At 41.4% G+C, this 14,456-nt stretch overlaps 2 protein-coding genes across 2 annotated transcripts in view; one reads left to right on the top strand and one right to left on the bottom strand.

The window, feature by feature from the left end:
* Positions 1–10,283, bottom strand: part of BEND7 (BEN domain containing 7) — a 45,271-nt gene extending 34,988 nt beyond the window's left edge. Inside the window, exons 1-2 of the mRNA XM_010001287.1 lie at positions 10,265–10,283; positions 9,260–9,343 (exon numbers count right to left, since the gene is read on the bottom strand). Coding sequence (XP_009999589.1) covers positions 9,260–9,343; positions 10,265–10,283 — 103 coding nt within the window. The remainder of the gene's footprint in view (positions 1–9,259; positions 9,344–10,264) is intronic.
* A 1,084-nt stretch (positions 10,284–11,367) lies between these two features.
* The window catches only part of PRPF18 (pre-mRNA processing factor 18), a 34,094-nt gene continuing 31,005 nt past the window's right edge, over positions 11,368–14,456 (top strand). Inside the window, exon 1 of the mRNA XM_010001286.1 lies at positions 11,368–11,385. Within this exon, the coding sequence (XP_009999588.1) occupies positions 11,368–11,385 (18 nt within the window). The remainder of the gene's footprint in view (positions 11,386–14,456) is intronic.

Below are 14,456 nucleotides of genomic sequence, written 5' to 3'. Positions count from 1 at the left end.
CTGAACTTGGCTTTCTTCATGCTTTTTCTAAAGCTTTGATGAGTAAGATGATTTTTCTGCAGCAGGAAATAATAATAATATCTAGAGCAGTTTGAAATAAATTATCCTTTTAAGAAACTGATCCTATTCAGGCATTGGCAGCAGTGGGTATTTTCCCCAAATAAAGCATAGAGGATCAGACCCTTTTTATTTCAGTTTACTCTATGCTGAGGGATGGATCCTACAGAGAAAAATAAAACCTAAAAAGCACCACATCACACACACAGAGCAACACTGCATCTATTGATTTTAACGAACAGGATCAGTTCCTTAGCCCACAGAATGTAATAGTACTGGATTATACAGAAATAAATTTTAAAAGCAGCTAATATGTGTATAACCATATATATCCTAACTGCTGGGTATCTTTAAAATGTAGATTATGAAAACAAAATGGAAATATAGACAAGAAAAATGTGACCGTTACAAATAAATTCAGGGCATTTAAATAATAACAATTACATACTTTAAGACTCCAGGCACCATTTAAGTATTAATTTTGCATATGAAACTGCTGATTGCACATCAGATCTATGCGTTTTGGGCAGCTATTTTGCTTGTTAGAGCACACATTACAATTCATTAGTAACAAGGCAGTGTTCATTGCCCCTTCTGAAATATGAAGTTTCTTTTTTTTTTTTTTATTTTGCTGGTAATAGAAAAATCAAATATTCTAAGCAAATAATAATGAAGGCCAAGAAATAGATTACTCAGCCTTCCTTTATAGTCTACTTAAAACAGTAATACTTGGCATTCTCTATTCAGTTTACATTCTTGCTTCCCAAAATAAACCTGTTTTTGGAAAAGTGAGGAAATTTCAGAAAAGACAAAACAGTCCAAAAAAAACAGAAGCAATATGGTTGAACCAGGTACTTGAACATGTGCTGGTGCTAGGCATGTGACCAGTGTTATCAACTCAAGAGGACTACTCAGTTGCTAAACTTAGGTACATGCTTAGGTAGCTGGACAGACCAGACTGCTAAAAAAGCAGCAACCCCCTTCCCAAAATGGATCAAGCTCAATGTGGCTGCAAGGCCGGTGCACTTAGGGACACACAGTACCCAAAAGTGGGAGTTTTTGCTCCAGGAGATGAATAAGCAGGAGGGGAGACACCTGTATGATCTGCTCCAGCCTCTGCTGAATCAGAGCATCTCCTGCTTGACCTGGCGCACCGGTTCCCTGGGCTGGTTGGTGCCAGCTGGCTCCAGCCCACTCCTACCCAGCAAGAAAAGTGGGCGGTTTGCAAGAAAGCTCCTAGTCCAAACTTAGAAAAATATTTGTCAACCCTGCACAGCAATGCTCCAGCACTGTTTCCACTTCAAGCTGAAGTGGTGAGAAAAACCCTTTGCAAGGAAGTTCTGTTTCATATTTATTTTGTTGGTTTGCCTGTGGATTTATGCGTGTGGGTGTGATTTAATTAACAAATCACAGCAGCAATTCCTTGAAAATGACTCTTTTTGGCCCCAACCCAACCAAGGGTTGACTGTTTGCAGTTCCCAACCTTGAGAGGCTGCAGAGCACCACTGGGCTCCAATTATCAAGATACTCAGACCCATACCCTGAAGATTGCTTTCTCCTGGATGCCACTGTGTCTGCCCGTATCTGAGCTCCAAAGACTCCCACAACACCAAAGCATGAAACAATCCTTTGCCATCATGTCAATCAGCAGCACGCTGGGCTCTCAGAATTTTATGCTGGCAATTTGGATTTGTATTAGATAGCAAAATGTATCTGAATTATAAAAAAGAAAAAAAATAACTTCCCACCCAGCTCCTGCCATTGGTCGCAGTGCCTGCATGCTTGTTGGGTGAGGCATTGTTGGAAAGATTAAATTTCCCTTACCCAATTACATAAAATATTAATGTTAATTGAGCTTATTTAGCCTTGATTCTCGTCCCTTGTTCCTTCATATGGAGGCTTTCGTATACAGTGACATAAGGACACTTACTTCCAAAGAGAAAAAAACCCAATATTTATGTTACAACAAACCCTGAACTTGCATCCCACGTAAACATGTCTTTGTATTTAGTAGCTCCCTACTTAAAACTGGGAGATTCCCCCTTCATGAACTTGTTTACTGGGGCATTTTTGTGTTTGCTTTTTTTTTCTTTTCAGTTTAGTTTTTAATTTATTTTTTATTTGGGGTTGTTGGTTTGTTAGGAGGTTTTTGTTGGGCTTTGTGTTTTGTTTGGGTTGTAGGTTTTTTTTAAATACGTCTTGTGTATTGTAAGGAAGGGCATTTAGAAGTGCAGGCTGTAAGCTTGACTTAATCTTCAGTGTCAGTTTACATCTCCCCTCTCCCAGTGATGGCTTTTTACAGCTTTTAATTTGTAACTGGCCAGTGACAGCATCATCCTTCCCAACACGAGCAGAGAGTAGCTGATGTTACACTGTCTGGATCTGCAGGCAGGCACAAGAACAGTAACAGATTTAACTTCTTGCTCTCTGGTTATCTCATTTGGCTATTAGCTCTAGAGCCCAATGATAGCATTTTGTTATTGTCTCTTCCACTGCTGATGATTTTCACAGATAATAACCATGTAATTTTAAAATGGAAAAAAAAAAAGAAAAAAAGAAGATGGAGCACAGAGAGAAAACCAAACAGCTCCAGCCACAATGTCCAAAGGAAGAGCCAGACTTCCTTTTCAAATGCTGAATAGGATAATCAAGCACCAATAAAAAAGTTTATTACATAAAAATCTGCATGACCCGTCTGTGAATGCTGAGCTAGGTGTTGAGGCCTGAGAGGAGCAGTGCATAGTTCAGCCTCTCCCTGTACTGGTACCAGGAACCTCCACCTCTCTCAAGGAGATGGGGATGCCCCTGACCAGCAGGCTACAGGTTTGGGCATTTTTATTCTCCCTTTGGTTTTATCTGAAACCAATGAATTTACTTGCAAAACACTCTAAAATATTTACAAAACACTACACAAAATAAACATGGCAAATTACAGTCCTATTTAGGATCTTACACATAAAGACAATAATAGTAACAAAACATATTAACAGTGTTTTTTTTTTAAATTACTATTATAGCTGTTTCTGTGATGGTTCCTTATATATAATGTAGTTTTTCCACATGGCCTGACTGTAAGTTTGTAAAACAAACAAACAAAAAGGGCAAAACAAAGCCCCTTCATAAGTACTACAAAGGTTAATAAAAAGTAATTTCCCCAAAACTCATTATCATCTCTTTCCTTACTGGAAGTGTGCCCAGTACATAAACTTCCTGCTTTCAAAGTTGTAGAATGGTTAAGGTACCTTAAAGATCACCAGGTTCCAATCTCCCTGCTGTGAACAGGGACACCTCACACTAGACCAGGCTGCACAAGCCTCATCCAACCTGGCCTTGAGCATCTCCAGAGAGGGAGATTCCACAACCTCCTTGGGCAACCTGTTCCAGCACCTTACTACCGTCATGGTGAATAATTTCTTCCTGATGTCTAACCTAAATCTCCCCTCTTTCAGTTTAAAACCATTACCCCTTGTCCTATCACTACTCTCTCTGGTGAAAAGCCCCTCCCCAGCTTTCCTGTAGCCCATTCAGATAGTGGAAAGTGCTTTGTATCTCTCAGATTTCCACCTTTGTGTCAAACTGGTCTGAAATTAGTGGATGAGTTCAGAAGCTACATAGAGGGTAAGAGTGGCAGTGACAGTCATGCAGACAAGCACAGCTTGTCTTGTAAGCTGACAACATTAATCCAGTTTGTAAGGAAAAAAGTCTTCAGAGGTGAGAAAAAGTGGAACGTGGATGCACACAGTTTGAAAGCTCAATAAAAAATAATAAATAATTGCAACAGGTTATATAACTAAACACATTAAATGCCAGTTTATTAGACATCACTTGAATGCTGCCCAGCCTGGAAGAGGGCCAGCAAAACTCAGCTGCTGTGTTTGAAGATTTTGCAAGGGCTAATTCAGAGCAGCTCAAGGCATCGAGAGGCACGTGCATGCAGGGCACATGGCTCTGGTGCACAGCCAGTTTGAGCTCACCACAACACCTTTTTGAATGCTACCTGGTGTTCAAGAATTTCCTTAAAGGACAGTTATCCCAGGAGGGAGCCAAGCATCCCTTCTCAGCAAAAACTATACACACATCAAATGGTAACTTTCAGAACTCAAGATATTTTTGCCACTGTCATCTTGTACTGCAAGTGGCCCTGAAATAGAAAATTGTGAAGGTCAGCATGGGAAAATAGAGGAGCCAAGTGCATGATTCCCTGCTGGATCAAGGGTTTCCTAAATCACATGTAAAGTTTGACTGCTCTGTGAATAATTTGAATTGGGCATCTGTGAAGCTAAGTTCATAGGGTAAGCACACATTTCTCAAGTAAGTGTCCCCAGTCTTTGCTGGCATATAAAACCCCATAATGAACAAGTAACACAGGCAACAACACGCTTTGCAAATTAAAAACCCAAACCCCAAGTCAGCAGGGAGAGCAGTGGTCATGAACAGTGTCAGAGGGCCAGGCAAGCACCATGAGTTATGAGCCAGGGAGTTTGACTATCCCAAGCTTACATTTAAGCTGTCTTAGTTGAGGCATCTTAGCAGTGCTTTCAAATGTCATTTAAAAGCACTTACCTATCTTCATGTCACCACACAAAGCACTAAGATTATACCTGCAAGTCATCTGGAATGCCCTCAAGTTAGACCCCCTACTCCAGACATGGAAGTTCACGGGGGGACTGACACCCCTGGCTACGACGAGACACAGAAAGTTAAGAAGCATCACAAGCACTAATGCAAGCAAAGCAATTTGCAGAATCAAAACCAGGATCAGACCCTGGCATAGAGGATTTGGAAGCTGGAAGATGGATCAGCCTAGGTGGCCCAGCAGCCACCACCACCAGCAAATAACTCCTTTGAAGAGCTTGGTGAAACAGTTTCAAAACACCCAACAGGAGCAGATGAAGAAGCTAAGTTACATACTTTCATGCTACACTGCAACAGCTAAATCCTTCAGGAAAGGATAAGTGAGCAACTGTTCAATAAATTTATATATTAATGGGGTCAGATAATTGAAACAATATAATAATAATAAATATGCAACGAATTCCCCCAATTCTTGGAAATATCCCAGGTCAAGATGCTGCTTTAGCCCCAAAGGGAAATGCTTTATGAAGTCAGATCATTGGAGAGCACAGATACATAAAATAAACCTTCATGCAGTCTTAATTACAGAAGTTACTATTGCAACAATCAATACAATCCCATTAAAAGTAACCAGTAACTTCACAGACTTGCGTTAAGTCAACTTTCTCACTGTGAATAAATCGCAAAGGATATTATTTCTGGGACAGAATACATTCTTGAAATTAGTGGGTAACTTATGCATGGCTCCCCTGCTCCAGGAACACATTATTTATTTTTACCATGACATAGCGAAGTCATTAATCTGCTGCCTTCCATTTCAACAATGTGAGATGCTGTAAAATGCAGACACCTGCATTACAGTACATTTCAGTTCCACTTTATATCAGTCATAAACATCTCTGTTTTGGACATCTCTTCAAAACAAATGCTCCAAGCACACTGTGTGTAGCATTTGATTTTATGAAACTATAAAAGTTCTTCACTGTTAATTACACAGACAAATGTCTCCTCACACATTTGGTTACCAGGATAATATAATTAGTTTTCTACATTAACCTTTCAAACACAGAGCCTGAATTTCAAGTTGAAAGCATTGTAAAAACACTCAGGCTGGAGGTATATTATATTTCTGCTTTTTTTGTGATAGTAATAAAATACTAAGAGTGAGAAAACCCAACATGCTGCATGCAAAACATATTTACTTATAGAAAAAGCCAAGTTGAACCAGTATTGTCCACAAGATATGGTTGCACAGTCCCTTTATGGGCTGTCCAAGTCTGGGCTAGAAGTCCTGTGACAGAAGGTTTATGTTTATCACTGATAAAAGCTGAAGTCAGGTCTGTTTTAAGTCTTGTCCATCTTCAAGGTTTAAGCACTTCACTTTGGACAGCGTCCTCCTTTTCTGGTTGAGCAGTCTCTTCTGATATCAGATAATTAAGCCCTTTCCTTCAAAACAGAAGAGTCCTCATCTGCATCATTCAGCAGCAATATTTGCCCCTCCAATTTTACAGACTCCTCCACTGCAGCATGTAAAAAACCTTCCTAAGCCTACCAAGATCCATTCAAAAAGTAGTTGGGCTTTACACCATCACATCCAAGGTCACATCCAGTACTATGTTCCTCTACTTGCATGGAACCTTCCTCCAATTTGCAGCACATGTTTACACAAAGCCACGTTTTGCCCATCTGTGCTTGTTGCAAAAAAGACCATCTAGGTTCAACAGGTCTTTCTGGACATTTGATCTTAGTTCATATGCCTGTTAAACAATCTGTATTCTTCTGATTTACTCATTTACCCTAGAAGCTTCCCTCAACAGGGCCTCTCTTCAGTTTGAGTTCACCCTTTGTCTCTTGAGGACGAGAGGAAAAGGCCTCAAGTTGCACCAGGGGACGTCTAGACTGGGTATTAGGAAAAATTTATTTACTGAAAGAGTGGTCAAGCGTTGGAACAGGCTGCCCAAGGAAGCTGTAGAGTCACCATCCCTGGAAGTGTTAAAAACAAGTGTAGATGTGGCACTTTGGGACACGGGTTAGTGGGCATGGTGATGTTGGGTTGATGGTTGGACTTGACGATCTTAGAGGTCTCTTCCAACATTTACAATGCTATGATTCTAAGTTCTCAACTGTGCAACCAAGACATACTCCCATCCTGTTCCAGCTAAAGCTTCACTCATTCCTAAAATGGCAGCACCATTTCAGCTTTTCTAAAGGTAATAGTTTCAGTGATGTAACTTAGCATGTGTTCACATATTAAAGGCTGCATCACATTGAGGTTTCAACAACTGATCCCATGGAACAGTTAAAACACCACAACTGAAGAACAAACTTGACTCTACACCAGTAAACTGGAGTGAACATCCTTCTGGCCTGAATTCTGGCATAAAACAGTGAAATCAAGTGAAGCAGCAATTATACCCTGAGACTCCCTATTAGTGGACAGCTCACCAAGCCAGGGGAAATGTTGGGAACCCACCATTTCTGAAGCACAATAAAAAATTACTCCATGCAATATGAAATCTTTTACAGGAAAGCTGACATGCCAAATACCACTCATCCCAGATCCCTGCCAAAAGGTGAAGTGATTTCAGTTGAGTTCAGCCCCTGAGATTGCTTTCCCCACATCTCAGATCAGTGCCTTTGTCACTAGGAATCTGGATAGAAGTGGACACCAAAGTAACCCATTGAAAATGAAGTGGAGAAGGTTATGTGGGCTCTGAGTAACTTAGTGAATTGAATTCAACTCCCAAAGAAAATTTAAAAAGCAACAAACCTGGTCTACAAATCTTGTATGGTCATACATAATTCAGTCTTGTCAAAACCAACAGACTTGGAGGAAATCTTAAAGTTGGGACACTCAGGACGTTACTGGAAATAACACCTTTATCTTTGCATAGCAACTGAAGGTGGGTTCACAGGACTGCAAATCTGAGGTTCAGTACCTGGTAAGGAAGGTCCTTGATAGGACTCACATTCTTAAAAGCTAAATTCTGACCAGCTCTTGAAATAGATGAACTTTAGGCATTTAAATGCCAGAGCACATTCTGTCACAAGGAGAAGATAAGCATACTCAAAAAAATGCCAAAACCAAAACGAAAGACAACACGACCAAACTGAAATCAAAACCCATTGGTTTGGGCTTATAGCACTGATGTCAAAGCACAAACTCCTGCACAGATGTCAAAGCACAGACTCCAGCACATTCTTAGAAGGATCCTGGCTTCAGCAAGTAGATGTCTAACTTCTGCCACAACCTTATCATGATTTAGGGTTGGAAGAGAAAGCATTTGAAGTAAACCTCTGGTGGAGCTCTCTCCATCAGGTTTACCAGGCTTCACCAAAAGTGCTTGAAGAGCATGGAATTCAAACACAAAGGAGAGCAGCCACCTTCACTTCTCCCTGGAAATGGGTGTATGGAAGAAATGTTTGCTCAAAATCCTAATGGTGAGAAGCTGAGAATGGAACTTAAAGCAGCTCTCACCCCATGTAAATATTCCAACCATCAGAAGATTGCAAACTGCCCAAGACAGGCTCCTTTTCTCTTTCACCTGCTGCTGACTCTAGAAGAGGATGGGTCCCTAGGAATTAAGGAGACAAAGACATTTTGCGTACAGATTGATTTCAGGTCCCACAACCAGGACCAATCCTTGTTGCTGGCTTGAGGAGGCAACAAACATGCACGGAGTACAGAAACCTTAAAACAGCCCACAAAAATGTTCAGGCTCTTGGTGCAATGAGGTAGAAGCAGACACCTCCAAACTTCTCACTGCAAAGGCACCCACTTTTCTCCAAAGCCTGAGCAAGGTGTGCAAGGGCTTGATTCATACAGCAAGAATCATTATTGTAGAACAGAAATCTGGCCCCTCCTCCTCTGAATTTTGCCTGCCAAATTTTTTATGAGAGGCATAGTATCCAGGTGAAGTCTGAGATGTGACAGGAGGGGGCTGGAAGCAGGAAAGGAAGAAGTACTCTGCCGCTGAGGAGTTATATGGGACAAAAAGCACACAGAGAGGAAAGATAAAGGTTCACTGATAACCAGTCCTATCATGCTGCAGTATATCACGCTCCAGACTCCATATTACTTCTCTGTTTTCTTTACACATTTTTAACTGTTGATTTAATTTAATTTTGCCATGGCAGGATTAGCAGGCAGGCTACGGAGGTGAAAGGACATTACATTAAGACAGCACATTAATCCTCTATCCCACCCAAGGCAGAAGCAAAACCAAACAAATAGCAGCTTCCTGGAAATTGAATTTCTGTTATCCAGATGTCAAAGATGTAATACCCCAATTACACAAACTATTGCCAGTGAAGCATGCCAGGGAATATGCAATGTAAATGGGGTGAGCACAGAGCTGCAAAACTGCAGAGTCAGCATCTGGCTCTCTGAGTGAATGATAATTAGCACTGTGTGTAGACACTAATAAACATTTATGTCTGAAATTACAACTTTTAGCAGTGTTAATAAAGGATATATTGGCAATTCGTAGAATAAAAGGGTCTTGAAAAGAATGTCATATTAAACAATGGCAGGCGCTTCCTGTGCTTGCACAGAGGAGTTTTTTTCCTCCCTAATTGCAAATGGCCACGCTATGTTGCTCAGAAATTAATCAACACAAGCACATACCTAAAAAAACTGGTTGTGTTTCTTTGGTCTCCCCATTAACATCATTGCTGTAGTCAGAGATCTTATATATCTCATGATGGTAATCTGGAATGAAAAACGATAAAAAAAATTAGAACTCTAGTGATCTGGAAGAAATGAACACTGAACACATTGCTACAGTTTTACTACATAATTTATCAATATATCTGCAGTTTATTTCATGTACATCAAATTAACCACAGAAAATGTGCTCTGTGCCAGCACCTCCTAAAAAACCCTTTGCTCACACTGGAGAGACTCAGCTCAAATATTTCACAGATTTGAGGGAATAGCTACGCCTGCCCTAAATTACTGTGTTCATTTTCACAGCAAATTATCCCACCAGATGCCAATTATCTGGCTTCTTGCTTTACAGATGGAAAGCAGATTTATACCAAAAACTCTACCTTTCCAGAGACTAAGGGAAACTTTCAAACTTCACCTATCAGAAAATCAGCAACATACACCAGGGCTGCAATACTGAGTCATACTGGTGTCCCTGGCCTCTGAATTCTGATCAAAGGAGGATCTGGGACACCTTTGGATATTCACTTAGAGAAACTAACATCTGTGATGACCCTGAGAATAAACATTAGCATATTGTATTCAGAAATGTCACAGGCTAAAAAAGTAATAATTCACCATTGAATTCCTATTTCAAATAAAAGAATATTTTGCTGTGAAGGTCTCTGCTATAATCCCAGGAAGGTGTCCAGTAAAACCAGAGCTTTGTTTACATGTGTGTACAGAGGGAATAGTAAGTCCTAGGAAAGAAAAAAAAAAAAAAGTCTAAAGGCAGCTCTCCTGGATGCTACTTCTGACTCAGCTACTGGCACACACTTTGTCCTTCCTTCGGCAAATCACTCAAGACTGAACAATATATTCAGTGTCTTGGAAGAGCTACCTCCCCACCTAACTCCTTTAGTGCCCTCCCAGTTCCCAACGCTCTCAGCTACTCCCTCTGTAAGCTGTTTTTTTTATGTTTACTTGCCTCATAAAGAGCCATGTAGAGATTAAGCCACAGAAGAGAACTTTGGGGGATTCACTTAAAAGACACAACTGAAACAGAGGGCAGCACAAGCATCTCCTCCTGCCAGCAGCACACCTGCACCTCTGACAAAACAGCTACAGGATCAGAAAGGTCTCCTGGAAAGCCAAACTTTTTTGTTATGTGCTCTTTATTTATACAGCACGACTGTCCCGAGGGCACAAGGGGAGGAACAACCCAATAAGTAAACTAGAATTGTGCCTAACACAGCAATACAAAAGAAAGAAAAGGGCCTAGAAGGAAAATGAGGGGGAGCGAAACACAACAGAGAGTTGAATAGGTCAGTGACAGGTGCTGCACAAAGGGTTCTTCTGCCTACTGAGCACACCCAGTGCGTGAAACGAGTAAAGGTGAAGGAAGTAAAGTCTCCTTTCACAGGGCTAAAACTACAGAACGTGTGCTGTCTGCCTTCCATGATCACTAGCTGTCCTACTGAGGAGGGGGAGTGATGGAGTGGCTTGGTGGGCAGCTGGTGGCCAGCCAAGGTCAATCCACCACACTGCATTTTCATCCTCTGAAGGGCATCCAAGATCTGATGGGAGTGAGTACATGGAAACTTGGAATTAAATGACTTACAGACTCATGGTCCTTAGATACATAGATTACACATGGTTTCTTCTCTAACACTCTGTACAGCCAGCTGGTCACAGTATTCTTCTGATCTACAGATGCTGCCTTAAAGTCACCACATTTCACCCCAGAGGCAGCTGCATTTCAGTGCAGGAATGGATTTCCCCTCGATCTGGTCATTATTGATCGTCTCAATAAGGTGCTCTGAAGTTGTTTTTGGGACAGAATAAGCACTGTATGGGCACACATTGTTAACAGATGGTTTGTTACCAATGAATTGACACAGCATACCCTGCTTCTTCTCTTTGGTTTCCTTCTTCTGCCTCGAATGTCACAGTCCAGGCGCTGTGAAATCCGTATCAATTTCACAACAGTAAACACTAAACTGTGACATTACAGAATGACTCCTGCAAGAGGCAAAGGCCAATTACAAGAGGCAACTATTTATACATAATTATCTTTCTAATCAACCATGATAGAAAAAGAGCACGTGAGTGCAGACCCACATGCAAAATGTGATTTTTATCTCCTCTGTTCTCAAAGTACAAAGACATAATTTTCTCTCTAGGGTGTGTTTTTAGTGTAGCTTTCTATTTGACTTTCCAGGTCCAAAAAGAGACCCCAGATAAAATAAGAATTACTAATAATCTACTATCATAACTGAATTCACCTGTTTAAACAAGGTTAAATAGATTGTCCTATACACTGAGGCACATCTAAACCTGTAACAAGTGGCACCTGAGAACTGCCAAAACAGCAATCTATTTCTGATAGCACACATATTCTTTTCACAGCTCCATTAGGAGAGATATAAAACCAAGACTTGAATTTCAGTTTTGCTTTTTGATGTTTCAGTTTCATCTCCCCTCCAGATTCCAGCCCAGTCCTGCACCAACTCTGCTTCTGAATCAGGAGCATGTTCAATATCAAAACACCCAAACCAAACCTGTTCTCTATAGAAATTAAAGCTCTCAGTAGGTTTGCTAACATACACAGGTCTCCGGTGTGTTTCAGACAAGCCTGACAGTTCACTGCTCCTCTAGTTTTTAACCAGGAGTACTTGCAATGCTCCATCCAGACCCCTCTACTATGATACTACAGTCATCACTTACTATTCCTACCAAGAGAGTTTATTTCCATCTTTAAATTTCTTTGCATCAAACGGGATTTTGCAGAGACCCTGCAAAGACATCACTCCTCAGACAACAAGTCTTGACACTCACGTGTACATCCCCCCTTTTCCAACTGTGACATTACACCCCAGGAGTCACCTGCCTTGAACTTGGCATGCAAGACACACATGGCATTTCATGGAGATATTCCTGTCCAATACTTGGAAACACAAAAGGAAAAAAAAATATCTCAAGTCAAATCCATCAGGTCGAAAAGGTCTCATCACCCAGAGAAGGAATAAAGCTCCAACCAAAATAAACCCCTAGGGCTGGGAAGTCCACCTGTTAAAATGCCTATCAGCACCTGTACCTTTTTATTATTAAAAAAACCCAAACAAACAAAACAACAAGACACAGATCTATGCTTCTTCCTCAACACGAATCCAAGTATTTTTCCCTTCGCAGTATCTTCTAGCATATCTTCATTTCCAACAGCAAACACACCCCGGGCGAACAAGTTACCCGCCAGCGGCTCTTCCCTGCCCACGTTCTATTCATTACTTGCGTGGATTTTTAATAAAGCAACCTCTATTCGGCTTCCCTTTGAAACAACGCAGATCTATGCTTCTTCCTCAACACGAATCCAAGTATTTTTCCCTTCGCAGTATCTTCTAGCATATCTTCATTTCCAACAGCAAACACACCCCGGGCGAACAAGTTACCCGCCAGCGGCTCTTCCCTGCCCACGTTCTATTCATTACTTGCGTGGATTTTTAATAAAGCAACCTCTATTCGGCTTCCCTTTGAAACAACGCGGATGTACACAGGCAAGGGGAGGGAAAAAAAACCCACCCAAAACACAATAAACGCGCAGGAGTTGAATACCAAGAAGCTCCGTCGCTGCTCCAAGTGTCATTAGGCACCTGAGAACTGCCAAAACAGCAATCTATTTCTGATAGCACACATATTCTTTTCACAGCTCCATTAGGAGAGATATAAAACCAAGACTTGAATTTCAGTTTTGCTTTTTGATGTTTCAGTTTCATCTCCCCTCCAGATTCCAGCCCAGTCCTGCACCAACTCTGCTTCTGAATCAGGAGCATGTTCAATATCAAAACACCCAAACCAAACCTGTTCTCTATAGAAATTAAAGCTCTCAGTAGGTTTGCTAACATACACAGGTCTCCGGTGTGTTTCAGACAAGCCTGACAGTTCACTGCTCCTCTAGTTTTTAACCAGGAGTACTTGCAATGCTCCATCCAGACCCCTCTACTATGATACTACAGTCATCACTTACTATTCCTACCAAGAGAGTTTATTTCCATCTTTAAATTTCTTTGCATCAAACGGGATTTTGCAGAGACCCTGCAAAGACATCACTCCTCAGACAACAAGTCTTGACACTCACGTGTACATCCCCCCTTTTCCAACTGTGACATTACACCCCAGGAGTCACCTGCCTTGAACTTGGCATGCAAGACACACATGGCATTTCATGGAGATATTCCTGTCCAATACTTGGAAACACAAAAGGAAAAAAAAATATCTCAAGTCAAATCCATCAGGTCGAAAAGGTCTCATCACCCAGAGAAGGAATAAAGCTCCAACCAAAATAAACCCCTAGGGCTGGGAAGTCCACCTGTTAAAATGCCTATCAGCACCTGTACCTTTTTATTATTAAAAAAACCCAAACAAACAAAACAACAAGACACAGATCTATGCTTCTTCCTCAACACGAATCCAAGTATTTTTCCCTTCGCAGTATCTTCTAGCATATCTTCATTTCCAACAGCAAACACACCCCGGGCGAACAAGTTACCCGCCAGCGGCTCTTCCCTGCCCACGTTCTATTCATTACTTGCGTGGATTTTTAATAAAGCAACCTCTATTCGGCTTCCCTTTGAAACAACGCGGATGTACACAGGCAAGGGGAGGGAAAAAAACCCACCCAAAACACAATAAACGCGCAGGAGTTGAATACCAAGAAGCTCCGTCGCGCTCCAAGTGTCATTATATTTTTTTTTTTTTGCTCGCTTCCCGATTTTACCTTTTCTCTCTCTCTCCTCCCTCCCCCCCAAAAAAAAAAAACCAAAACCAAAGCAGGATTTACCACGAAACACGATCCAACTTTATTTTGTGCAAGATCTGCCTGGAAAAACACCAAACACATCCACCTTTCCGGGCGGGGGGGGGTTGGTTCTTTTGCAACAACACGTAACACACACACGCCAAGAAAATAATTTAAGGGGAAAGGGGGGGGGTAAAGGGGGAAAAATAAAATAAATAAATGAATTTAAAGGCGAGTAATGGTTTCGAGGAGTTGAAGCAGAGGATTGCGGAGTTAAATAACAGAGCCGGGGAGGGAGAGCAGAGCGGGGGGTTATGAAACGCTCCCCCCGGGGCCAAAGTCGGGGCTGCCCCCGGACAAGAAACAAAGCCCGGGCCGCCC

Source organism: Chaetura pelagica, unplaced genomic scaffold, assembly GCF_000747805.2.
Source record: "Chaetura pelagica isolate M959 unplaced genomic scaffold, ChaPel_1.0 scaffold66, whole genome shotgun sequence".
NCBI classification, from domain to species: Eukaryota; Metazoa; Chordata; class Aves; order Apodiformes; family Apodidae; genus Chaetura; species Chaetura pelagica.
The sequence above is the reverse complement of the archived record's forward strand: the minus strand, read 5'-3'. Positions and strand labels throughout refer to the sequence as shown.